This window comes from Mustela nivalis (assembly GCF_964662115.1).
Source record: "Mustela nivalis genome assembly, chromosome: 6".
NCBI lineage: Eukaryota > Metazoa > Chordata > Mammalia > Carnivora > Mustelidae > Mustela > Mustela nivalis.
In genome coordinates, this window is record NC_139025.1 from 48059127 (window position 1) to 48086152 (window position 27026).

Sequence of the window (27026 nt, forward strand, 5' to 3'; positions counted from 1 at the left end):
ATTTGTGAAGTGCTTAGAACAGAGCCTGGACCTAGGAAGCACTTAACCCAAACGTTAGCTGTATCCCCAAAATATTAGGAAATCATGCAAACTGCATTTAAGTCTGTTTTATCTAGGTCAGAAATTGCTAGTGCTTAGAGGAGAATATCATTTCATTCCAAGTGGAGAAATACATGGTTACGTTGATGGGCTTATCCAAAATGAGCCTTACTTAATGAAACACCACAGACCTAATCAGATATAATTTGCTTTGTCCTGTGGTTTTTGGGGTTTTTTTTCTGAATACATTCCTTATTTTATTTACAAAATGCAAATGAAGCAAAACCACTCAAGTCTTCAGCCAGTAAATCCTTATACAGTCCTACCAGAAAAGACAAAAACGTCCTTATAAATAATAAGAATCTTTGATTTTTTTTTTTTTAAGTAACTCTCCTAAGTTTAGGAATTTGGGATTTTTTTTTCCCCTTAAATCACAAACACTTGTGGCTCTTAACAAGGGTAAATATAACAGTTCTAATAACTACTTTAGATGAAAATTGTACTCATGCAGAAACAAGGAAAACAATCACATCCTTATAAGGGCGCTCATGGGCTGCCTTCCCCGGAAATACATGTGCACATTTTGAAAGAAGAAATGAAACATTAGTGCCACTTTTACAATTAAGTTTTGACTCTAGGCTCTAATCAAAGAGAGGTATTTTCCTTATAGATCTTCAAAGTTATGATTTCTTTAGTAAAATCTGTCATCTCTATCTCCCCAAAATCCCCAAATTCACTAAGTGTTTTTTAAATAGATTTATATACCATTCACCCATTCAATTCATCTATGTAAGGTGTACAGTTCAGTATCTTTTAGTATATTCATAGAATTATACAATCTTTGTCATAATCAAGGTTAGAATATTTTCATCACCCCAAAAAGAAACTCTCACTCCACTTAGCTATAATCTCTCCCTAGGCAAATAATAATCTACTTTTTGTCTCTGTAGATTCACCTGTTCTTTACATTTCATGTAAATGGAATCATATAATACATGGTCGGTAGTGGCTGGCCTCCTTCACTTAACCATAATGTTGTCATGACCCATCCTTGTTGTAGCATGCATCAGCCCTTCCTTCCTTTTATTGCTGCGTTCTAGTCCCTTATATGGTTACACACGTTTTATTTACCCATTCATTAGTTGATGAACATTGGGGTTAGTCTGTTATGAATAATGCCGCTGTGAATATCTGTATATAAGTTTTTGTGTGGCTAGGTTTTCATTTCTCTTGGGTATCTAGCTAGGAGAGGAATTTCTGGGTTAGAAGATCACTGCATGATTAACCTTTGGAGGAACTGCCAAACTTTTCCCAAGAGGGTTGCATCATTTTACATTCCCACCAATATGAGTGTTCCAGTTTCTGTACATCCTTGCCAACAGTTCTTCTGGCTGTGGCTTTTGGAGTCGAGCCATCCCTCGGGGTTATGAAGTGGTACCTTACTGAGTGTTTTATTTGCATTTCCCTGATGATGAAGCCTTTGAGTATCTCTTCAAGGGCTTATCAGCATCCCTCTTTCGGAAAAAGATCTATCTGACATCCTTTGCCTAATTTTTAAATGGATTGTCTTTTTATTATTGAGTTGTAGTAACTATATATTGTAGGCTCATATATTATAGTTACGAGTCCCTTATCAGACCACATAATTTGCAAAAACTATGCTGCCACTCTGTGGGTGGTCTTCTTACTGTCATGATACCCTTCGAAACAAAAGGTTTTTTGTTTGGTGATGTCCAGTTTATTTTGTCTTTTGCTGCTTGTGCTTTTGCTGTCACATATAAGACTAGTGTTGGTTTTTAAACTCAAGGTATTACAAGACCAAGTGGATGAACTCCAGTCTGAGCTGGAAGAATTTCGTACACAAGGCAAAGTGTTGAGACTTCCCTTGAAGAACTCACTGTCCGAAGAACTTGATGCTAATGGGGGTTGCATGGAGTCTGACCAGGGTAAGCCATTCGACATCATCTTTCCAGAGGCTGGGCTTCAGTTTTTGCTTTTAGGGCCATGTTTGTTGTAAAATTGCACAACTTTGGCAACCAACCAAAACAAAACGAAACCTGGCAGTACTATTTTCTTGAGCTATTTCACTTGTGGTCTGTTTTTTCATTTGTCTTTAAAGTCTTTATGAAAATATTTCTATCTGATTTTTACATGTATCAACAAAAGAATGGAAAAATCAAACCACAAGGATATTTGTTTTACTTAAAACAAAACAAAACAAAACAAAAAAACAACTAACCACAATTCTGAGAGTCTAAGGCCTTGTGAGCATTAGAATTCAGACACTGAGCTGTTGCAGAGTCCTCCCTTTATTGAGTGCCTCAGCAGTATGGTTATGGTTTTGGAGAATAGGCCAAGCAGAAACCAGAATTTGGTTTTCTTATGCTGGCTGTGCTAAATACCAGCATTGCCTCTGTAAAACAAGAGGTTGGTTGACTGTGCCTGTGAGGAGGATTTTGAGTGGTGAGGTGGAAAGGCAGAGTTAGCCCTGCTACATTCATTATTAGCTCTTTTCCTCCTTCCTGTGCTGAGTTTGCATTTCAGAAAGGGCTCATAATAAATTCTTCTGTTATGGTCTTCCCCACTGCTACAGAAGTACAGGTTCTTAGAAGGTTTGTTTATTCCTCTTTTTATCTATTCATTCTAGAATAAATAAGGGATTGGGGAGGGGACTGGGACAGAGCAGAAGACCTTTCCTGTGGTTCTGAGTATGTGATCAGTGGCTTTACTATAGTGTGAGGATGGAACCCAGCTGATCATATGATGCATCTCAAAGCTTTTCTGGGACTTTCTTCATAGTGTTGGGGGTTCTCCTCATAGGCGTATGAAGCTGTGCCATCTTGGGGAGGCTTACACTTCAAGTATCACTTCTCACATTGGGCCTATGCCACCTGAAAAGAAACAATATATGAAAAGAAACCCCAAGGCAAGACTGTCAATCCCAGGTGCCAGATGGGCTCTTTCTCCTATCTGCCTATGGGCCCCCACACGAAAAGCCTTTTTGAATCCCCTCCCTTCAGAGACTTCCACATAGTATTAGACATCATCATTTTGTCTGTGTACTGCCTCAGCCTCCAATTTTCACTTCAAATTTCAGTGTTGTTCTCAGTCATCATCATGGGCAGTTGAGGAAGTGAACCCATATGTATGAGTTGAGAATTTTTCTCCCAAACTGCCTATATCTAGGTTCCTAACTGGTGCCCTGTATTAATAAAATTTGAGCTGATAATTGAAAATGTCATTCCACTTGCACCATAGGGAACCAATACTATAATACTCGATCTTCTGTAACTGAGTGGGGGATTGGAGATCTTGACCCATGAAGGCAATGCCTCCAGGCGCCTTCTTCCACATTGCCCCTCTGCTAATTTGTCCCGTAGTATTTGTTGGATGGGATAGAAGGAGGGTTGGTGTCACCGAATTACCTCACTCCATGGCATTTTCATTAAGAAGGTCATCTTTAAACAAGAATTTCCACCCCTACCCACCTACTTCACAAAAAGATGGATTCTGTTAAGGTCTGGCACATGGTCTATCCATGAAAGAATCTTACGGTACTGCCCATTCACCTTCATTTTTAATGCTTGAAAACAAGAAGCCTCTTGGGTTCTGATGGTTTCCTAGTAGATCTCATTAGTGGTAATTTAGGCTAAAAATTATCCCTTAAGCTGGACATCCCTTCCTCAGATGCCAGTTGTGTTACTGAAAGAACCTGCCAGAGGGTCAACAGATCCCATGTGTTTTCAGGGCTCAGTTCTGAAGAATGCAATCCATTGAACATGAGCATCGAGGCGGAGCTGGTCATTGAACAGATGAAAGAACAACATCACAGGGACTTGTGTCACTTGAGACTGGAGCTTGAAGATAAAGTAAGTCCTTCTTATCCTGTACATTTCTTTGAACTCTGACAAGCATTTGCATGAAGGACATTCTTAATTCTTTTTACTCATAGAGCATCACTTTCTATACATTTCCTCTTGCGTCTGATAGCTCAGGATGGTTTAATAAGCAGAGCCCGAGGACTTTTCTTCCTAGGAGAGAGTTTCTCCAAAATGTATTATCTTCAGACCTAGCAAGCATGAAACTTGAAGGCCAATACATTATTTCCAGCTGGTTCCAAAACATCTTAATAAAAGCAAAAAAGCCCTTTGATATAGCTAGCCTTAGGTACAAGTTCTGAATCTTGGCCTCCAAAACCCTCCACCGTGTTGCTTCAACTTATACTTTTAGTCTTCTCTTTTACCTTCTTCTCTAGTCAAAACAGGAGTTCGCTGTTCTCCATCGAACTGTCCTCTCTTGTTCATGCTATTACATACTACGTTATTTCTTTCCTACTCTTAAGAGTCTCCTTACCCTTCAGAGTTTATATCAGATGCTACCTCTTGCATGAACCCATTCCTAAATACCCTTGACCAAATGTGGTTTCTTTTCTGTCTTTGGATCTCCAGGTTACAATGTATCTCTGTTTCCTAGACCTTTTATATTTTTCATTCTGCCTTGTTGTATACTTGTCTGTACTTGTCAAAACCATGTCTAGGGTGGTTTCCTCTGGATGGCAGGGCTACATCTTATCTCACTTTGGGTCCCCACAAGGCCCACAGAGTGCCTGTGATAGGTGTTCAAGAAATGCTTGAATTTAATTAAGTATTTTAAGACCCTACATTTACAGCTGGACAGGATGCATGGGAAGACAGATGGTATCTATGGGAAAGTCTAGTCATTTTTTTAAGAGTTGTTCTGAAAATAATAAAATTCAGGGCACCTGGGTGGCTCAGTCTGTAGGGCATCAGACTCTTAATTTCGGCTCAGGTCATAGAATGGAGCCCTGCATCAGGCTCCCCACTCAGTGCAGAGTCCGCTTGAGATTCTCTCCCTCTGCTCCACCCCCCCTTGCCCTGCTCATGTGCATGTGTGCACACTCTCAAATAAATAACATCTCTAATAAATAATAAGATTCAGTGAAGTTAAAAAGGAAAGCAAACTATGCCTGACTCAAATATATCTTATTTGACATGTTTTCAAGTCATTAAAATGGGAAAACTGAAGAATGTCTCATAGGCAAAAAGTGGCCACAGCCTCTGTCACCTTTCCAAAGCCTTGAGTTGAATAACACTGTGGTGGTTTTGCTTTTTGACCTCAGGTGCAGCATTATGAAAAGCAGCTAGATGAAACCAAGGTCGCCTATGAAAAGGAGCAAGAGAACATGAAGCAAAAGTATGAGAATGAAGTGCATGTCTTGGAAAAACAAATAAGTGACCTTAAAAGTGAACTAGCAGAACTTCAGGGTCAGGCAGTGGTGCTCAAGGAGGCACAAGATACAACTATCTGCAGACATGAGGACGAGAAAAAACAACTGCAAAGAAAATGGGAGGAGGAAAAGACTCACTTGCAGGAGAAGCTGAGGTTGGAACATGAGTTGGACCTCAAGGCTCACCTGGAGCAGGCAGAGGAAAGCTTTAACCGAGAGAGAGAAGGACTCATTCAAAATGGCGCCTGGACAGAAGAGAAGGTGAGAGGCCTGACTCAGGAACTAGAGCAGTTTCACCAGGAGCAGCTTAAAAGCCTGATGGAGAAGCACACTCTTGAGAAAGAGGAGTTGCGAAAAGAGCTCTTGGAGAGACACCAAAGGGAACTTCAAGAGGGAAGGTAAGAAAATAGGGGGAAATGGAGAAACCTGGGGCACTGTCCCTGGGGGCACCGTCGCTGGGGGCACCAGAAGTTCCATTCACATAGGGTGACTTTGACTAGGCTCTTTAGTTTCACAGCCCATTTTGTCATTGTTTTGACATAAGCCTATCCTGGGATTATTGGAACTGTTTTGTTTTTTTCAAAGACTATATTTCTTATATCAACAAGTATCCTTTCAGGTTCCAGATGAGAATAATTATTGTGTTTGAGAAACGCTATTTGTGAGCTAAATTCTGGGTAAAGTTCTGTTGCTGCCAAAAGTATGAAATGCTGCTTTGTGCTTCCCTTCCTCACGTGAAATCTCAGGCACATGTGAAGGATTTGATGCTTCATACTCTGATTCATTGGGTGCTGCTTTATTAAACAAGAAGGAAAAAACAATGATTGTGTTAATAGGTATGGTTTACAGGACTACTGTCCTCCAGTGTGTACTTAATTAAAATGAAGGAATTTTATATATTTCCCAAGTTACAGATTAGGCTAATATGCATTTGATCATTGATGTGAAGTATCAGTTTACGTTTTCCACACACAAATATACCCAGGAGTATGCCAAGGAAGTCCGTGTCTCAATTTTCCCTCTAAATGCAGACAGAGAGGTAGGTCTTATAAATTGATTATGGCTGCTCGTCTTAGCCCTCAGAAATGAGATCCTGCCTCTGTAGAAATCAGTTATGTAGGAAAAAGTGAAGACCGTTTTTAGAAAGCATTTAAATTTATTTGCCTGGCAGCTTCCTCTGTGCATGGGAAAATGTGTTTTGTTTGCTTCTGGAGTTGGTGGCAGTTTCAGTAATGCTGTATGTTGACTACATTTAGGGAAAAAATGGAGACTGAGTATAATAGAAGAACCTGTCAGATAGAAGCCCAGTTTCAGGCTGATTGTCAGAAAGTCACTGAGAGATGTGAGAACGCTCTGCGGAGCCTGGAGGGGCGCTACTGCCAACAGCTGAAGGAGCTCCTGGAGCAACAGCGTGAGGAGAGATCCCAGTGGGAGTTTGAGAAGGACGAGCTCACCCAGGAGTGCGCAGAAGCCCAGGAGCAGCTGAAGGAGACTCTCCAAAGAGAGAAAGCAACCTCTCTGGTCCTCACCCAGGAGAGAGAGATGCTGGAGAAAACCTACAAAGAACATTTGAATAGTATGGTTGTTGAGAGGGAGCAGCTTCTCAAAGACCTGGAAGATCTCAGAAACGTGTCAGCGAGTCAGCAGAGCCTCCTGTCCGACCAGATCCTTGAGCTGAAGAGCAGTCGGGAAAGAGAGCTGAGGGATGGCGAGCTGGTCCCGGGCCGGGCCGGGGCCTCAGAGCCCCTGGCCAGACAGCAGCTGGAGAAGCTCGCCACGGAACGGGACCGGGAGCGGCAGGAGATGGCGTCCAAGCTTCAGGCCATGGAGAGTGTTCACAGAGTGACCTGTGAGAAAGCAGACCGAGAAAGGGCGGAGATGAGCACCGAAATCTCCAGGCTTCAGAAAAAAATTAAGGAAATGCAGCAGGTGGCCTGTCTTTCATCCAGGAGAGAGTCTGGCTGCCAGGCAGCAGGAGGGGAGGAGGTGGACGGAGGTGGAACCATGTCCCTGCTCCAGCAAGGAAAGCAGCTGTTGGAAGAGAACGGAGATGTCCTCTTAAGCCTGCAGAGAGCTCACGAACGAGCAGTGAAGGAAAATGTGAAAATGGCCGCAGAAATTTCGAGGTTGCGACAGAAGCTGCAAACATTAGAGCCGGGGTCGGTAACGTCCTCTTGTTCAGAGGAGCCAGCGACTGGCTTATTTGGAAACTCTGTGGAACGAACAGAGCCCTTCTTGCTGCAAAACCAGATGAAAGAGGTGGAAGGTGTAAGCCCACGGTGCGTCCTCAGTGACCTCCCGGACGATGAGATCCGGGATCTGGGCAGTCCAGGGACGAGCTCTGCTCAGAGACAGGAGGTCAAGATGCAGGAGTCTGAGGCATCGATGGGGAGCTTTTCTGAGCTGGAAAATAGCGAAGGGACCAGGACTGAGACGTGGGACCTGCAGAATCAGATTTGTCAGCTTAAGGAACAACTGACGATCCTACGCGCAGACTGCAGTCGAGCCTCCGAAAAGAAACAGGACCTGCTCTTTGATGTTAGTGTGCTGAAGAAGAAACTGAAAATGCTTGAGCGAATCCCCGAGGCCTCCCCCAAGTATAAGCTGTTGTATGAAGACGCCAGCAGGGAAAATGACTGCCTCCAGGAGGAGCTGCGAGTGACCGAGCTGCGCTACGATGAAGCCCTAGAGAGCAACAAAGAACTCGCTTCGGAAGTGTTCAAACTGCAGGACGAGCTCCAGAAGGCGGCCGAGGTGACAGACGCGTTCCTTAGCCTGGAGAAGAGCTACGAGGAGGTCAAAAGAGAAAACCAGGAGCTGCATGTTCTGGTGTTAAGACTTCGGGGCAAGCTAGAGAAGCTGCAGGCTGGCGCCGGGCTGAGGCGGGACTGCATCTCCTCCCGGGAGGCCCCCTTTGCTGCCCTGGGAGCCCCGCCAGACGGGAAGGTACTTGAACTCCGTCAGAACCCAGAAGAGCGTGCGGCGAAGGTGACGGACATTCACCATGTTATAGAGGAACATTATCAAGAAAACCAGTACCTTGAGCAGGAGAACACACAGCTCCTGGAAAGAGTACAGGCCCGTGAGATCTCCTGGCTGCGCAGAACGATCCGGACACGTCGAGAAAGGCCCCGCGTCCAGAGCCCAGTCATATCGGAGGAGGAGGATGCCACTCTCCTAGGCCTTCAAGACAGACACCTGCAGCGTCAGGCCACACTAGCAGAGTTAGAATTGGAGAAGGAGAAGCTGCAGGAGCTGACCAGGAAGTTGAGGGAGCGAGTCACTGCTGTAGTTAGGCAGAAGGACACACCTTGCCAAGGAGAAAATGAGGAAGAGCTGAAGGCCATGATGCACGACTTGCAAAGCACGTGCAGTGAGATGCAACAGAAAGTTGAACTTCTGAGGTAACGTATGTACCTTCTAAGCTCCCCGGACTCCCGAGAGCACCTCACCACATCTAACTCCCACTGCTTGCTCTGCCTAGAGAAACTAACCCGCTAGTCTTCAAGGAGAGAGCACTACTGTAGACTTCCTTCTGCTTCTGTGTCATATTAACAAGTAGAATAACCCGGCCTAGGAGGCGCTCCTGTCCCCCATAGGAGATGCGTGTAGTTCGTTTGCCGTGTTGGAGTGGAGAGTGTTTGCCATTTAACCGTGTGCCTCATCAGTGTACGTCAAGTCTTTAATTCCTCTCTAGCATCTCATTTGGATTGATAGTGGTTCGGTTTGGTTTTTGTCTCAGTGTTATTTTCGTCATGTGGCGGAACGTGTTCTAGGAGAATGCCTTTTGTGTATTGTTAACTCACTTGGCAAGGTCAGAACTCCAATCCTGTACTCACAGAGGGAAAAGGTCATGCCTTATGGCATATAGTTTTTCACTGGTAGCAATTGAAGTACATGCTGGTATTCTGCAAACGATGAAAATTTTATCGTAGAATGTAGAATTTTATCGAAGAGCTATCGGATTCTAATAAATGTGCTCAAAATAAAGACAGAAATAAGACTAATTTGACCCACTGCTCACTTGACTTTATATGAGTGCAGTTGTCTTCTAACAAATTTGTTTTTTTTAAAAAACTTGGAAAATATTACATGTTTCTGAAATATCTTGATATGAAACAAAGTAATTCTGGATGTAGTTTTTCCTCTTCAGACCATTTTGAAGTTCTAAAAATCAGAATATAATGAGCTGAAAAGAAATGACAAAGTAAACATGAGTGTACATATTTCAGTGTGGTCTTTTGATTTATGTAGTGAATTTTCTTTCTCTAGGAAACCTGAGGCCTGTAACTAAAGCTAATAAGCTTAAGTAATAGGCTTATTCCCATCCAGAGCAAGTAGGACTTGAAACTGAGATAAATGAAGTTATTTGCTCAAAGCAGTATGCTTGCCACTGAGAAAATTAGCATCTTTGGTGGGCAGAGTCTCAATTCCTATCTCTATGCTCAAGTGTTTTAGAGACACTTCCCTAACGTCTTTTCGTGAAATTCTTAACTTCCCAAAAGAAATGAATCAATATGTCATAGCTTGACTTCCATTACTAAGAGTCTACTAATTTAGACTTCTCTTTCTAACTGGCATGGAAAACTTGTTTTATTGGAAGTTACTAGAAAGCATTTTCCAAAGATGCCAGATGACTGCCTTGTTACAACTGTTTTTTTTTTTTTTTTAAATCTCTGTAATTCAGATATGAATCTGAGAAGCTTCAAGAAGAAAATTCTATTTTGAGAAATGAAATTACTACTTTGAATGAAGAAGATAGCAATTCTAACCTGAAATTAGGGAAATTAAATGGATCGCAGGAAGAAATGTGGTAAGACATATACTTAAATTTTCTTAAGGCATTTTTGCAAGGACTAAAACTGTTTTGCTTCCTTCAACTTTTAAAGGCTAACTCTTAGGTTATATTTTCACTGTCCCTTTAGGCAAAAAATAGAAACTGTAAAACAGGAAAAAGCTGCAGTTCAGAAGATGGTTGAAAGTTTAAAGAAACAGGTAAGGAGATACTTAGTATTTCCCAGTGTTTCTTGATTCTCTGAAATTTTCCTTATTTGTAATTTATAAACTTATAGGATATGCTACTGGAAGAGCATGTACCTAATGATAGTAAAGTTGTAAATCCAGAGTTCCAGAATGGAAACTCACCCCGTGCTGACTCTAAACTAGGTTTCTATTTTTTGGTGAATATCATAATATATATACTACTTCTAGATTCTGAGTGCTTAATATAAGCTTTATAACCAATGGGAATGGGGAGATGACACCTCTGAAACCATTTCTATGAAATACTAGCTCTGTCCCTCACATTCTTTCATGTAATGTTAACTCCTTCCTCTTTCATCACCATGATTGAAACCAGAAAGTTAAGGACACAATTTTCACATATACAGAGTAATGGTTCATCAGTATATCTTTGCATAGAATTACAGTATATTCTGATAGCTTGTGCCATTTGGCACCCAATTTGTATAATCTTACAACAGGCAATTGTGCAGGGAAAGGCCATTTAAGGTTGTGTTTGAAACAGACAGGGTCTTAACATCCAAAATATATTCTGTACTCTTAGAAATAAGTGGCAAAATCCAGTTGAAAGGCAGATAACTGGGTGTGAAGAACTCAGTGTACTCATACATTTTGGGGAGAAGTATAAGTTGGTAGCACTGTGAGGAAGACACTTTTGGGATCTCTCTCCAAACAGCGATGTGTATGCAGACCTCCTAACCAATGGCCCCACTTCTAAGGAAATTGTCCTAAATACAAAATGGTATCATTTTTCAAAAGAATATTCTGTTTCTTCATAATTAAAAGAATAATAACTGTCCTATATGTCTGTCAATGTGGGAATGATAAATACGTTATGGAATGTCCTGAAACATAGAATATGCTATTGCCACTAAAAAACAGAGCATTTGGTGGTTTCTAAATGCACTGACTTAGAAAGATAAAAGTCTGCAAGAGACTAAGTGGAAAAAAGGTTGTCCAAACATCTGAAATGATTCCTATTTTTGTTTTAAAGAGGAGAAAAACCTCTATGTGCATTTGAGTTTTGTATATACACAGAAAGCAGTCTGGAGGGAGACAGACCCAGCTGTGAACAGTGCTATCCCCCTGCAGTTAGACTGAACCGAAGGTCTCTCACTTCCTCATACACTTCCCAACTGATGGAATTTGTAATAACGAGTACTGTATTCGTTCTCTTAGTATGGGGATGGGGGTTGGAGTGTGTACATGTGTACGTATATATGTAGAAAACCTTATCTACAGAGGGGGAAAACCAGTTAGTCTCTATATCTGTTTTTTAGTACACATGGGGTAACTCGTTTTTAAAACTTATCAATTTTAATTAGATTTCAGAATTAAAAACCAAAAACCAAGAGTTGGATTTGGAAAACTCTGAACTTAGCCAAAAGAACTCTCAGAATGAGAAAGAACTGCGGGAACTTCATGAGCGTCTGGCGGAAATGCTTTGCCAGGAAGAGGAAGAGCCGGGACCTGGTGCATTTGAGGAGTGGAAACAACGAGAGTCTCACCTAAAAGAAGAACTGGAACAATGTAGAGCCCAGGTACGGAGGAGAGCCGCCCTACAGCCCAAGGGGGAGGAAATCCCAAGGAATAAAGCAATGCTGGTGTTAAATTTCTTACATATACAATCTTAATAATTACAACAGTGTGGTACCGGCAAATGAATGGGCAAATAGATACATGGACTAGAAAGTCTAGAATTAGACCCCAGCACAGATGGAAACTTAGTATATAACAAAGGTACCTTCTCCGATCACTGGGGTAAAGATGGAATTTTCTTTTTTCTTTTTTTTTTTTTTTTTAATATTTTATTTATTTATGTGACACAGAGAGAGATCACAAGTAGGAAGAGAGGCAGGCAGAGACAGAGGGGGAAGCAGGCTCTCCACCAAGCAGAGAGCACAATGTGGGGCTCGATCCCAGGACCGTGAGATCATGACCTGAGCTGAAGGCAGAGGCTTTAACCCACTGAGCTACCCAGGTGCCCCTCTTTTTTTTTTTCATGAGTGGTTCCTGGAACACTTAGTAGACATTTGAGAAGAGATTAAATGAGATGCATATTTTGTATAGTACATAAGGACCAACTCTAATTGGGAGGAATCTAAATATCAGAAACGAAACTGCATGAGTCCTAGAAGAAAACATGAATGAATTTGTCTTTAACCTTAGTGTAGAGAAAAGCTGTCCAACTATGACTCATAAACCAGAGGCAAAAAAAAAAAAAAATCAAAATTTGTTCGTGGTAAAAAAAAATACCATAAAGTCAAAAGATAATTCACAAACTGGGAGAAAAATGTTTATATCACATACTGCAGAGAGTAGGGCTAATATCCCTACTGTATAAAGAGCTTTTAAAAATCCATGGATTGGGGCACCTAGGTGGCTCAGTCAGTTCAGTGTCTGCCCTCGGGTTATGACCTCAGGGTCCTGGGATCAAGCCCCATGTCGGGGTCTCCCTCTGTCTACCCCATGGTCATATGCACGCTCTCTCTCTCAAATAAATTTATAAAAAAATCTTTAAGAAAAAATGCCCCAAATCACTCATAATTAGAACACTGCAAATAAAAACAACACTGATATATCTTTTCTCACCTATGAGACTGGAAACAGTTTAAAAATAAGACTTTCTGTTGGCAAGGCTTTGGGGAAGCAGGCCACTTTTATACATTGCTGGTGGGGCTGTAAATTGAGGTTTTCCTTCTGGAGGGAGATTTGCTAATTCTTATCAAAATTACATATGGGCTTACCATTTGTCCCGGCAATACTATCTCGAGGGATTTACCCTAAAAGTATACCTCCAACAGTGTGAATATTCATATGCACAGAGCTTGGAAACAACCTAAATGTTCATATATAGGAGAATGGTTGAATAAATGTGGACACAGTCACAGCTCAAAGTAGTATTTAGCTATAAAAGGAAGGAAGGAAGGGAGAGAAGGAAAGAGAGACTTCTACTTGATATGAAATTATTTCCAGGACATACTGTTAAGTGAAAAAGAAAAGCACAGAAGAGTATAGGATGCCTCTTTCATGTAAGAGAGAAGGGGACGTGAAAAAATACACATATACTCGCTTATTTGTGTGAAAGAAACCCAAGAATGATAAACCAGAAACTAAAGAGAGGGTTACCTATAGTGGGTAGATGGGAAAGGGACAGAAGAGAGGAATGGGAATGGTATCAAAGGGAGGAAGGAAGGGAATGTATCTTTTCACATAGCTCTGACTCAAGGAATCATAGCAGTGTTTTCCAAACTCTTCACATACCCCAAAAGAAACAGAATTAGAATCAGTCAAGATGGCAGGGGATACCAACATGAAACACAAACACTTAAGAATTGAACCCAGCCGTATTATAAATGGATAATGTAATTACGATAGGGAAGAAAAGAATTCAGTCATTTGGAAATTATTATCTGACTCCATACTGTAGGGCTAAAGATAGAAGTGTACCCAAATGCTACAATAATGTAGTCCGTAAATGTGTTTCTCATGGGGGATAAGTTAGTAATTCTGAAACTGTATATATTAGAAGTGAGTAAATATGTAAATAGATTATAGGCAACAGAACTGAATCTCTCACTTTTGGAGAAGGAAGCTTCAACTAGGAAAATGGGGAAACTATCTTCTGGTGTTGGACTGGAATTTGAGGCATTAGTATAAACTCATGTTTCTTAGTATATATACAGATTGACACAGAGATAGAGATGTGTGTGTATGGATTGAGTGCCCAAATCTTGGCTTCTAAACACCATTCTCCTATAGAAGAAACCAGAGCTCCTTGGAAAAATTATTTATTCCAGGGCTGGAGCAGGGAAGATTCAAGATGAGCCTGAATACCTCGTGGTTCCAGAAAGAAAAAAGTGTTTAAAAAAGAAAAAGAAGGGCACATTAAAAGGACACAAAGCCCCACCTGAAGGAGCTCTTACTGGCCAAAGCTAGAATGGTGTGATCAACAAAATTAATAATTCTAGTATAGCCTAAGATAAATATAAAATGAAATATGTATGGGCACATCGTGATATTAAAAATTGATTAAATAAATGGGGGAGAAATAACAGCTCTTCTTCACAGTAGAATTCCAATTAATGAATGTAGAAAGAAAGAAGGGGAAAAAAAAGGTCATCATCAGGCCAACATGAGGGGTAATAGCTGTTGTAGACAAAATCCACTGAGAGAAATTAAAACAAACAGAAGTTTCAGGAGAAACGTGATTTTTGTAGTCTCAAACTATCTTCCCCCAAGAGAAAGTAACTTTGCCGTGGAGAAACTTGCAAAACCCATCTCAGAAATCAAGTTCCTACTGTTCAGGTGCCCAGCCTTTCAGAGGATAGCTTTGGTGCAGAGCGTGTCGCTGAACTGGGGCTTGGGTTCCCTGACTTCTGCCTTTTGTGAGCCTCGTATGTGTCCCCAGGCTACGTGAAGATGCCTGTGTCTTGACTTCCTAATTTTTCGTCTTAGTCCTCTACTTTAGTGTCTTCTCTGGAGGCAGAACTTTCTGAAGTTAAAATACAGACTCATATCGTGGAACAGGAAAACCTCCTTCTCAAAGATGAACTGGAGCAAATGAAACAAGTAAGACTGTTTGCTGCTTGGAGTGGGCATCGGGGAGGCTCCTAGAACAATATGGTACCTGACGGTCTGGCTTTCCAGCCACCGGATGTCCTTTCTGCAGAGTCCTGAGGGCTTGCAGGACAAGTCCACTTACAGGGTTCCAATTGCCAGTTCTCTAAATGCTGTTCTAGTGTGTCACTTACATATGTGGCAGACTGAAGTTCTATCACTACAAATCAGTCACAACCACTTCAGTTTAAGAAGTTTGTTCTGCCTTCTTCCAGCCAGGTGATAAAGTAATGGAAGTGTATCTAAAAAGAAAGCGACTTTCTCGCTCATAACTTTAATAACTATGCATTTAGGTTTGTAAGACACAGGTGGAGCTCGTCCCTCTTCCCTTTATTCTTACAGCAAGTTTGAGGCTTCAATCCTGGACTAAAGAGTAGATTCTAGAACATTATCAGGGATGCAGTCTCACTTGTGAACTTGGCTTTAAGAAGCCTATTTCAAAGTTTCAAGCAAAGACTTAATTTTAAACATAAAAGAGGGCTCACCTTAAAGTTATATCCTGAATGTTGCCCTATTTTATTCTTTATTCTGAACTTTTCAGTGGGTACAGGATTTGAGCAATCCCGATTTATGAATAGGAGAGTTTGGTTCTGTTTTTTTTTTTTTAATTTGCTTCACTAAAGGTTTATTTTGATATTATGACATCCTTCGATTATAAAATTTTCTCACTTGTGTCTGTTCAGCTTATGAGAATAAAGGTGTCCTCTGCATGCTGAAATACTGGGTCTCTACCACTGAGTTTTCTGTTTGTGTTGATCTGTACTTGACTCTGATAAGTCTTGATTTCCTAATAGGATTGTAAGACTTCCAGGGAATTTGTGTCCCCCGTAATGCCTTGTGATTGATACCTGATAGGAGCTTTATAAGAACCTTTCAGCTCAGATGCTGCTATGCAAAGTATAAGCCTTCTACCATAACAGAAGCTGTCTGTCATTATAAACATTCCAGAAGTTAAAATTCACAAGGCCTTTCTGTTGATGCATAAGTATTACAAAGCTGTTACTACCAAGTTCATCCTGATTACTATGGGCTTACTATTCTCCTTCATCTCTTGAAAATCTGTTGTGCAGTCTTTAAGATGGTTAATGATGGACTCCAGATCCATAGCAAGAGAAGTCCGTGTTTTGTGACTTCACTAAGCTAGAGATCAGAAGAAGAGGAGTGGATGGGGGAGTAAAGCAGCATGGGGAGGACATTATACAGCACATTTTTATTGTCTGTTTTTTACAGAGGCATTGGTATAAATAGTGAAGTGGAAAAATGGTGAACCCTGTCTGCCTCTGGTAGAAGGTGTTTCATGGCCCCTGGGCTCTTTTGGATCCCAACAGTGGGATAGTATCCACCCATTGTTGCTGACATACAGTTTGGACCTAGGAAGTATGTGTGGCTCTGTAGGACTTAGTACAAGTAAAATACTTCGTGAGTGAGAGATTCTCTGTTGTACAGAAAAGAAACAAGAGTAGCATCAACAGAAGTCTCATACCAGTCTCTGCACCCAAAATGGCACAGGCTTTGTGAGGGTCTGGGGCTGCGGAAGCAAGGTAGTGAGCAAAGGAGACAGGTCCTTTAGTCAACCAAAGCCCAGGTACTCTAAAATACATTTAAGATGTCCTTCTGACTTTAGATATGTAAGGGATGCTGGATTTGTTATCAGCTGAAGACAACATTCAACCCTCAGAGTCAGTTTGTCATATTATTCCTAAAGTGAATGTAAAGGCACGTAGGGTAGGAAGTAGAAGGATGACCATAAAAGCATAATGAATAATAAAGAATTGAAGATGGGAAAGCCAAGTGAAACAGAGGGAAATTAAAAGTGTAGGGACTGGGGTGCCTGGGTGGCTCAGAGGGTTAAAGCCTCTTCCTTCGGCTCAAATCATGATTCCAGGGTCCTGGTATCGAGCCCCACATCGGGCTCTCTGCTCGGCAGGGAGCCTGCTTCCCTCTCTGCCTGCCTCTCTGCCTACTTATGATCTCTCTCTGTCAAATAAATAAATAAAATCTTTAAAAAAAAATGTAGGATCTATGGGAAAGGGTAAAGAAGTATAAGAAACAGTCAGTCTCTTTAGAGAAGTTGTTACTGGAGGTGGGACTTACTCCCCCACCCTGGGACATCTAGTAATGTCTAGGTCCATTTTTGGCTTTCACAACTCGTATATGGGGAGGGCAGTGCAACAGGCATCTACTAGGTAAAGCCAGAGATGTTTCTGACCATCCGCCAGTGCACAGGACACTTTCCCCAAAAAAGAATTATCTGGCCCAAAATGTCCATCCTTGTAAGTAGGTGCTGAAATGGAACAGAGACTTGGTTGGTCTTGTTTTCAGTAGAAAGGATGTCCACGCTGAACATTTCTGAAGCAAGTCAGTTTTGGCTTCTTCCAAAAGGAAGGGCACATGGAACAAACTGAAAAACACTCACTGTTTTAGCTTTAAGACTTGCCCTTGCATTGATTTACTGTACTTTGTTCATGCCAATTCTATAGTCCTAAGATTTCTTCATTTTTTAATTTTTTTTAAAGATTTAATTAATTAATTTATTTGACAGACAGATCACAAGTAGGCAGAGAGGCAGGCAGAGAGAGAGGAGGAAGCAGACTCCCTGCTGAGCAGAGAGCCCAATGCGGGGCTTGATCCCAGGATCCTGGGATCATGACTTGAGCTGAAGGCAGAGGCTTTAACCCACTGAGCCACCCAGGTGCCCCCTGACTGAGATTTCTGGAAAAGATTTTTTTCTCGTTAAAAAAGCCTGAGGAAAATGTACTGTGCTATATATGTGCACAAGTTAAAGTAATGACAGAATGGCGGTATGTTACTTATCTTGGCCTGAAGGTGAAACAGAAAGCAAGGACCATGATGTAACCGTATCTGTCTACATGAATCTCTCTGGGCAGACATTTTGGCAGTCGATTGGAGAGTGGAGAGAATGTAGCAGGGAGCATTCTGTTGAATTTAATTTTAGTCCCCTCAGTTTATATGTCCTCTGAAATATCTATATAGATAGGAAATAGCAGCAACCACGAAAATGCCTTGTTTATAAATACTCTTTATAAACACACCCATGAGATGTGATGGGATTGTTTATCTCTTACAGCTGCACAGATGTCCTGATCTCTCCGACTTCCAGCAAAAACTTTCTAGTGTTCTAAGCTACAATGAAAAACTGCTGAAAGAAAAGGAAGCTCTGAGTGAAGAATTAAATAGCTGTGTGGAAAAGGTAGTAAACATAAGACATTTTACCATTATTATATAGTATATACTATAATGAGTATTTCTCTGGACAATTACATATGGGCTTCCCATTTTAGCCAAATTGTTCCAAGGTCTCCTAGTCGAACAACATTTCAGCTGGCCTTGTGTGACCTAAGAATTCCAAGGTCATGATTTTGACAGGCGTCTATGTTGGTTAATAATTATATTATTATATATGTAGTAATATCTAGTTTATCTCATTTTAATATATAACCATGCTACTTAATGTATATTACTTAAACATTTATTTATTATTGAGAGAGAGCACGAGCAGAGGCAGGGGACAGAGGGAGAGGGGGAGAGAGAGAACCTTAAGCATACTCCATACCCAACAGGGGGCTCGATCTCACAACCCTGAGATCATGACCTGAGCCAAAATCAGGAGTCAGACCCTGAACTGACTGAGCCATCCAGGTGCCCCTTAATGTATATTATTAGAAATATCACTGTTAACATATAATATAAATATTGTTGCTTTTAATAATCTGAAATCTATTACTTCGACACTTTTTTTCTATTTTTCCTAGCAAATCCCCAAACACTACATTTGTCCCACAGGCCTTGATAGGCATTTCATATTTTCCTGTTATGGTACTCCCTCGAGACTAAGCTAGGAAGGTTGCAGGACAGGAGAGGCCTAGAGAGAATCCCAAACAGGCTCCATGCCCAATGCAAAGCCCATCTCGGGGCTCAATCTCATGACCCTGAGATCATGATCTAAGCTGAAATCAAGAGTCAGACACCCAACCAACTGAGTCACCCAGGGGCCTCTTGAAATTTCTAATTGCATTCTAGCCTACCATTTCTTACCCACAATGAGGCAATGAGAGAGAAAAATGGAAATCGCCAAAAAGAAGAGACTCCTCAAAATTAAAGGTAGAAAGGGTGTCAGGAAGACATCTCTCTTTGACCTTGCCCTGCTCCCCCATGTAAACAGACGGTGCTTGATCTTTTCAGTATATGCAGCAGTACAGAAATTGAGGCTAGATATGTGTGCAAAAAGCCCTGTTCCCTCTTTTCTTTTCTTGAAACAGTTGTCAAAATCAAGTCTTTTAGAGCATAGAATTGCTACTATGAAGCAAGAACAGAAGTCTTGGGAACACCAGAGTGAAACCTTAAAGTCCCAACTCGTGGCTTCACAGGAAAAGGTATGTGGCCAATTCTTGTTTCATCTGCCCAGTTAATATTTTCCTGGATATTCCAGCAGAACTCCCAGTAGAAAGAATATTCCAGGTGGAATTGGCCTACGAGGGCTCAGATGATGCAACTTGACTAATACCTGTCAGATGTTTATGGTATGATGAAGTAATTTGAACAGTTCCCTCAAAGCTCATTGTTAGAATTATGAGATTATCTCATCATTATGAGATTACTTATGAAAGCTTGAGAATAATGTTGTAGAAAGGACTGCTTTTTTTTTTCTCATTTAGAAAAAGGGTTTCTAAGGCAGATTCATGCCCTATTAAAGATCTCTATCAACCTTGCTTTTACAAATTTAAATTATTTTTAATTAAAACATATACTAGATGTTAGCATGGAGTAAGGTTCAGACAGCTACATATTTTCATTTCTAACTAAGAGATCCTTTACAAACCAACACCACTGGCTAAAACACATTCTCTACAAAATTGAGTAAAGCCATCTTCTGTCATGCCAGTTGGTTCTCATTGGTTCTGTGAGATACCACTTGGTAATATACCAGATGACGCTATCAGCCAGACCCTGTTCCAGAGCACAGTTCATCACTGACCTAAATATTGCATCCTGTAAATATACATAATATCTGGGATTTCCACTAAGCTACTGAAAAAAGCTGTATGTAAATAAAAAGGAACAGAAGGGACTTTGGAATTCTCTTGTCCTAGCTCGTTCATTCCTGGACATGTTTGGTGAGACCGTGAGGATCTGTGTCAAGTGTAAGATTGTTCTCATGATACAGGTTCAGAGTTTAGAAGACACCCTGCAGAATGTAAACTTGCAAATGTCACTGATTAAATCTGACCTACGAGTGACTCAGCAGGAAAAGGAGGCTTTAAAACAAGAAGTGATGTCTTTATATAAGCAACTTCAGAATGCTGGTGACAAGGTAATTTCTTTTTTATTGAGGTATAACTTTATACAGTAAAGCACACAAAGTTTTAAGTCTATAACTTATCTATTATGTACATACCTATCTATTATGTGCATATGTTTATATTTGTGTAAACACCTCCTCGCTCAAAATTACCATTTCCAGCACCCAGCAGGTTCTTTGGTCTCCTCTCTGGTTGGTAACCACAAGGGAACCATTTCTCTGCCCTCTGCCACCGTAGGTTAGGGATGCCTGTTTCTGAACTTGAGATAAATGGAACCACAGTGACAAGGTTGTTTTTTGTAATGTACAAGACAAAAGACCATGCTGAGTTATTTTGTAGTAACAAAACTAAAACATTTTGATGTTGTATAAAGTGTGTCTTATTTTAATATATCAAAATGCTGCTTCACCTGTGTGCATAGAAATGATGTCAGCCCTGTGGAGATGTTAAGAGTTTTGCCTACTGTAAAAGTAGCCAGTTATTTTAATCCAGTTATTTCACATCTTCTTATTTTTTTTATATTTTATTTTTTTACATAGGCTACATACCGAATGTGGGGCTCGAACTCATGACCCCGAGACTAAGATTCTCATGCTGTACCCAGTGAGCCATCTAGGTGCCTCCTTTTTATTTTTTATTTTGTTAAAGGAAAATAGTTGTTTCCATTTTTTAAAATTACTTCTGGGCTGACGTTTTCCTCAAAATGAAATTGTGACTTTTTTTTTTCATGCTTTGGCTTAAAAAGCAAAAGGCTTATCTACTTGTTACCTTATTTAAAGCATTTTCCAGGATCCAAAAAAATCGCTCTGATAGCTAAAAGCATGTTCTGGAGTTCAGGCCTCAATTACATGAACAGTATGTGCTTTAGATTCTAAAAAAAGGATCTGACTGCAAATGTGAAAAGAGTTTAGCCTGTGAAGGCTTTCAAGTTAGCAGTGTGTTTTAAAGTTCCCTTTGTGTCCTTTGTTAACCAAAAGAATAGTTATCTGGGGCCCAAAGCGTTACCTTCATAAGGATGGAGCAATTTTTAAGGCCACCGATCTCTATACACTTGGGTTCTCTATAGAATCAGGACTTGCCCTACAGTCATCTTTCCTATTAGATTTGCTGGGGCTATTTTGCCAAAGATCATTTTCAGCAGAATTTCCAAACCTTTTTAAAATCAAACTCCCAAAATACTGTTCTTATATCTATGTATACAACATACAGTCACACCTCCATTAGAAAAAGTGAAGAGTGAAAGGTGCTAAGAATTATTGTCATTGAGTTAAATGCATTCAAAACAGAAACTAGCTTGTTTTTAAGGCTTACCTCTGCCCTTTGCTCTTTAAGAACCGGGCCCCAGAAACAGCCTCCCATCCACCAGGATTCCATACGCAGCAGCCAAAGCTGACTTGGGACAAGATGGATCATCTGATAAAGGAGGAACAACAGCTACTTCGGCAGGAGAACGAGAGACTCCAAAACGTGGTGCGGAACACCAGAGCTGAACTCACGCACTCTAGGGACAAGGTAACTTGAAAAGCTGCAGTTGCTGGCATAGATTTGAAAATACTTTGTTTGACGGGAAAATGTGATTGAAATGGCTCTAGGGTGTGAATTTGAGTATTCTGCCATGGCAGACTTACTTTCAGAATGTTTAGTTGTTTTTTGTTTTTTTTTTAAAGATTTTATTTGACAGGCAGATATCACAAGTAGGCAGAGAGGCAGGCAGAGAGAGAGGAGGAAGCAGGCTCCCTGCTGAGCAGAGAGCCCAATGTGGGGCTCGATCCCAGGACCCCGGGACCAGCACCAGAGCCAAACGCAGAGGCTTTAACCTACTGATGCACTCAGGCGCCCCCCCCCCCCCGCCTTTTTTTTTTTAAAGATTTTATTTATTTGACAGACAGAGATCACAAGTAGAGAAAGGCAGAGAGAGGGGTGTGGGGTGGGGAGCAGGGTCCCTGCTGAGCAGAGATCCCAATGCTGGGCTTGATCCCAGGACCCTGGGACAACGACCTGAGCCGAAGGCAGAGGCTTTAACTCACTGAGCCACCCAGATGCCCCAAGAATGTATAATTTATCATTTACTTGCCAATAATTTTACCGTGGTATGTTTATAGAATAGTTTTCATTTTGCATCATCAGTTTTTTTTTATTTTATTTATTTTTTAATTAAACATATAACATATTTTTATCCCCAGAGGTACAGGTCTGTGAATTGCCAGGTTTACACATTTAACAGCACTCATCATAGCACATACCCTCCCCAATGTCCATATTCCTACCACCCTCTCCCGTCCCCCTCCCCCCAGCAACCCTCAGTCTGTTTTTTGAGATTGAGTCTTATGGTTTGTCTCCTTCCCCATCCCATCTTTCATGCATCATCAGTTCTATATTAAGTCAATGATTTTAATCCTCCTATCCAGAATAGCCTCAGGGAAATTATAGTTTATTTTTTATTTTTTTTTTAATATTTTATTTGTTTATTTGACAGAGATCACAAGTAGGCAGAGAGGCAGGCAGAGAGAGGGGAAAGTAGCAGGCTCCCTGCTGGGCAGAGAGCCCGATGTGGGGCTCCATCCCAGGACCCTGAGACCATGACCTGAGCTGAAGGCAGAGGCTTTTAACCCACTGAGCCACCCAGGTGCCCCAGGGAAATTATGTTAACCATATATTCTTTGTTCAAATGGACTAGTTCAAAAAGATTGGTAATTAAAAAATGGCAAAATTAGACTTTTTGGAGAGAAAAGGGACCTCTTTTTAAAAAGACTCAAGGTTAGAATGGTCTCTGAAGAGGGGCTTTTCCAGCCACCGATGTTTATATTTACTTCCACTAAATAGCTGAACAACTCTGCTGAAACACCTCTTTCAAGAAAGAACTCTAAGAAGAGCCACAGAGTCATTTAGAAGCCCTGCTCTGTACCCGAGATTGTGCTCACAGAAGATGCAGTCTCAACAAGACAGACGGGGTCGCTGTCCTCATAGAACTTGATTGATATAAATGCATTGTTTCAGGTGTGAACAATCCAAGACAAAGTGGAGGGGACTGACACCTCATTGACTCCTAAAAGCTATGCTCCTGTCAGAACATGCCTAGGACTACATCTGTTTTTGCGACAGCCACGTCACACTATTCGACTCCCTGTAGTTTGGTAAATTCAGAGGTCCCCCATGTCTCAGTCTCATCTTTAACAGGGTTGGAGTTTTACACGCAACCAGACCAACAATTGATTTCCCCAGAAGGATTTTTTGAAACGCAAAAAAGCAGACTTCAAGAATTGACCGATTTGGGGTGCCTGGGTGGCTCAAGTCAGTTAAGCGTCTTCCTTTGGCTTGGGTCATGACCTCAGGGTTCTGGAATCGGGCCCCACATTGGGCTCCCTGCTCCGTAGGGAGTCTTTCTCTCTCTCTCTCTCTCTCTCTCTCTCTCTGTCTCCCTAACTCTGTCTCTCAAATAAATAAAATTAAAAAAAAAAAAAAAGAATGGCAGACTTAACTGGGGGGAAAAAAAAGCATTTTTGATACAACAAAACCCAAGGGTGGAAAAAATTTTCTTATGTTCATTTTTTTCTTTCTTGCTGGATGACTAGATTAACATTTCTTCCTCTCACATACGTTCTTGTTAGGTACGTCAGCTGGAATCCAACCTTCTTCCCCCCAAGCACCAAAAACATCTAAACCCATCAGGTACTGTGAAGCCCACAGAGCAAGAGAAGTTGAGCTTAAAGAGAGAGTGTGAACAGTTTCAAAAGGAACAATCTCCTACTAATAAGAAGGTGAGTTTTAAGACTTTATACAATGTGTCTATGTCCTTACCATGATGTGTCCCCATGCATAGGTTCCTTTGCCTGCAGGCTTCCAGGGAAATGATTCCAGTGGACTATTTTGGTTCTTCCATCTTTCTATACTTTTGTGATCTTATCAAATAGTATCATAGTTCTTTCTGATTTAGTGATGGTTAGAAAGGAGCACTTTAATATTCATAATGAAGATGGTTAATCATCTTCAGTAGTACTATAGCCCTTTTAAGTTAGTGAAATCTATTTTTAAATGTATATATCCTGAATATTAGAAACATCTTGGTATGTTATTAGTTACCTATTGCTATGTAACAAATTAAAACAACACACGTCTGTTGTCTCAACATCTCTGGGGGTGGGGAATTCAGAAGCAGCTTAGCTGAGTGGTTCTGCCTGCGGGGCTCACAAGGTTGCAGTCCACGTATCAGCTGGGACTGCATTTATCTGAAGGCTTCTGAAGTACTAGAGTTTCCACTTCCAAGTTCAATAATGTCACTGTTAAGAGGAGGCTTCTGTTCCCTGCTGCCTGATTACCAGAGGCCTCTGCTCCTTACTACCTGGGCCTTTTCCCAGGACATAGCAGTGATAGGAGAAAGATCCCAAAAGTTTAAAAGATAATCCTTTTATAAACTAATCGTGAAAGTGACACACCATCATTTCTGCTGTCTTCAGTCGGTCACACAGACTGACCCTGTTACAGGAAATCTACACAATGGTGTGAACCCCAGGAGCGGGGTGGAGATCATGAGGGACCATCTTGGAGGCTGGTTACCATGTGACCACGTGGTTGAACCTCAGTGGCATCACTCGGTTTGCTTTCTGTACTTTGTTCCATGAATTAAGAGTTCTAAAACCAGTGTTACCCTGGGAGTTCTTATTGTTACTTTTCTTTTTTTCCTTCTAAACTAAAACCCAGGGTTTTCACTGTTACCTTCCTCTTCTGAAAATTATGAGAAGAATGATGAACAATTACTTCTGTTATAAAAATTATATGAAACTTTTACGTTTGTAAAATTTATCATGACCATAGGCAGTAAGAAGACTGGTTTGTGCTCTCAAGGGGGAGATGCCATTCAATTTTAGGTACATTCAAGTAAACTTTTCAGAAAGATAAAAGGGTTTCATCCAGATGCTAAGGGAAAAGTCTAATGGTAGTTTTAACCTGAGAAGATTATACTTCTAACAATTCTTGCTCCTCTCCTCAGCTCTTTTTGATAGAAACCAAAATCAGCATTCTAAAAGTGTCCTGTATTTTCTGCTTAGCAATATTCTGAATTCCAGGATCATGTAGCTCATTGAAGTCCTCCTATAATAGAGAATTCCAAAAATGGAGACTCACAAAATCTTCAAATTTCATCTTTAAAATTGAGAATGGAGTTCTCCAACTCAGGTTTTATGTACTCTCTGATTTAAAACTTTCAACTTTGCCTTAGGGCCCCTGCGTGGCTCAGTCTTTAAGCATCTGCCTTCTGCTCAGGTCATGATCCTGGGGTACTGGGATCAAGCCCCACATTGTGGGCTCCCTGCTCCATGGGGAGCCTGCTTCTCCCTCTCCCACTCCCCCTGCTTATGTTCCCTCTCTCACTGTGTCTCTGTCAAATAAATAAAATCCTAAAAAAGAATAAATAAGCTTTGCCTTAAAGACAGTGTTTTTCCCACTGCAACTCGATAGTAGAGGGTCATGGAATTTAGTGATTCAGCCTTTTTATTAATAAAATATGCTAGGAAGTATCAGAGTACATGGCTTATGGTAAGGATAAATTTCATTTCATGAAAGCTTTCTTTCAGGGATATGTACTTATAACTGGTTATGGGCGTGGGCTTATGTCCTGGATATATTTTGGACAGTGGGCGGAACTGAAGTTTGAAAGCCAAGTGCCTTCTGGAATCTGTTCCACATAAGCAGTGGTGATTAAAAACTATCCTAGGGGCACCTGGTTGGCTCAGTCTGTTAAATGTCTACCTTCAGCTCAGGTCATGATCCTAGGGTCCTGGGATTGAGTCCCTCATTGGGCTCCTTGCTCAGTGGGGAGCCTGCTTCTCCCTCTCCTTGCCGCTTCCCCTGCTTGTGCTCTGACAAATAAACAAATCTTAAAAAAAAAAAAAAAAAAAAAACCCACTATCCTACTTAAATGTAACCAGTGCACTCAGTTATATTGTTGTTTTCCTTCACTGAGTGATCTCTTTCTTACAAGGGTTAAGATTTCTGACTAGCACAAATTTGTCAAAATAAAGTAGAGCAACCCAAAGGGTTTGGCTTTTTTAAAGGGAATTTTTTGTTTTTTAGCAGGTCAGTCAGATGAATTCCCTTGAAAGAGAACTAGAAACAATTCATTTGGAAAATGAAGGCCTGAAAAAGAAACAAGTAAAACTGGACGAGCAGCTAATGGAGGTAAGTTTTTAAGCAGCTGTCTTTAGCTATGAAGAATATTTTAATCCATGGATGTGACATTTGTTGGGAGAGGCTAACCTAGCACTGAATTCTGATTATGAAGAAAAGTGGAAAAGTATGCCGCCAAGCTGAATTCTTTGGTTTGTCTTACCAAGACTGATAGTCATTTTTGCTCATTACATAGTCACAGGGATTCATAGTTCACAGAGGAAGGAATAATGTTGACTGTCCTAAAATGCAAGGAAGGACACGGACCTCCACAAATTCAGGTGGCGGGAACTTGGTCTGATCTTGGCCAAGAGGTCCAGAGCTCTCCCTCCCCCCACCATGCTTCTTGGGTTATAACAGTTTCCTAATACCTCCCCCGTTGTAGTGTTTTACAGATGGGATTGCTAACAGCCTTTTTAGTTAGGAAATCCATGCAGGGAATTTGGGAGCATTAGCATTTAGAAGCTTAATCTTCAAGTGCGGTCACCGTGCATTACTACGTTCAAAACTCAGCACGGCCTTGTGAGGGGTAATATGTTCAATACAAAAGTGGACTTGTAAAACCTTTCAGCTTGGACACTGAGTTTCTAGATTGCTTTCTGAATATAAATGCG

At 41.0% G+C, this 27026-nt stretch overlaps 1 protein-coding gene across 18 annotated transcripts in view; it reads left to right on the plus strand.

Annotated features, from left to right (window-relative positions):
* The window catches only part of NIN (ninein), a 98871-nt gene that overhangs the window by 58254 nt on the left and 13591 nt on the right, over window positions 1-27026 (plus strand). For 6 of the 18 annotated variants that reach the window (XM_082735132.1, XM_082735125.1, XM_082735123.1 and 3 more), the window contains 14 exons: window positions 1847-1985; window positions 3787-3908; window positions 5180-5685; window positions 6544-8691; window positions 9975-10100; window positions 10213-10282; window positions 11635-11850; window positions 14768-14881; window positions 18018-18140; window positions 19210-19323; window positions 20115-20261; window positions 21583-21762; window positions 23859-24008; window positions 26320-26424. In XM_082735132.1, coding sequence (XP_082591258.1) covers window positions 1847-1985; window positions 3787-3908; window positions 5180-5685; window positions 6544-8691; window positions 9975-10100; window positions 10213-10282; window positions 11635-11850; window positions 14768-14881; window positions 18018-18140; window positions 19210-19323; window positions 20115-20261; window positions 21583-21762; window positions 23859-24008; window positions 26320-26424 — 4260 coding nt within the window. The remainder of the gene's footprint in view (window positions 1-1846; window positions 1986-3786; window positions 3909-5179; window positions 5686-6543; window positions 8692-9974; window positions 10101-10212; window positions 10283-11634; window positions 11851-14767; window positions 14882-18017; window positions 18141-19209; window positions 19324-20114; window positions 20262-21582; window positions 21763-23858; window positions 24009-26319; window positions 26425-27026) is intronic. The other 12 variants (XM_082735133.1, XM_082735126.1, XM_082735124.1 and 9 more) reach the window with 4 other exon arrangements.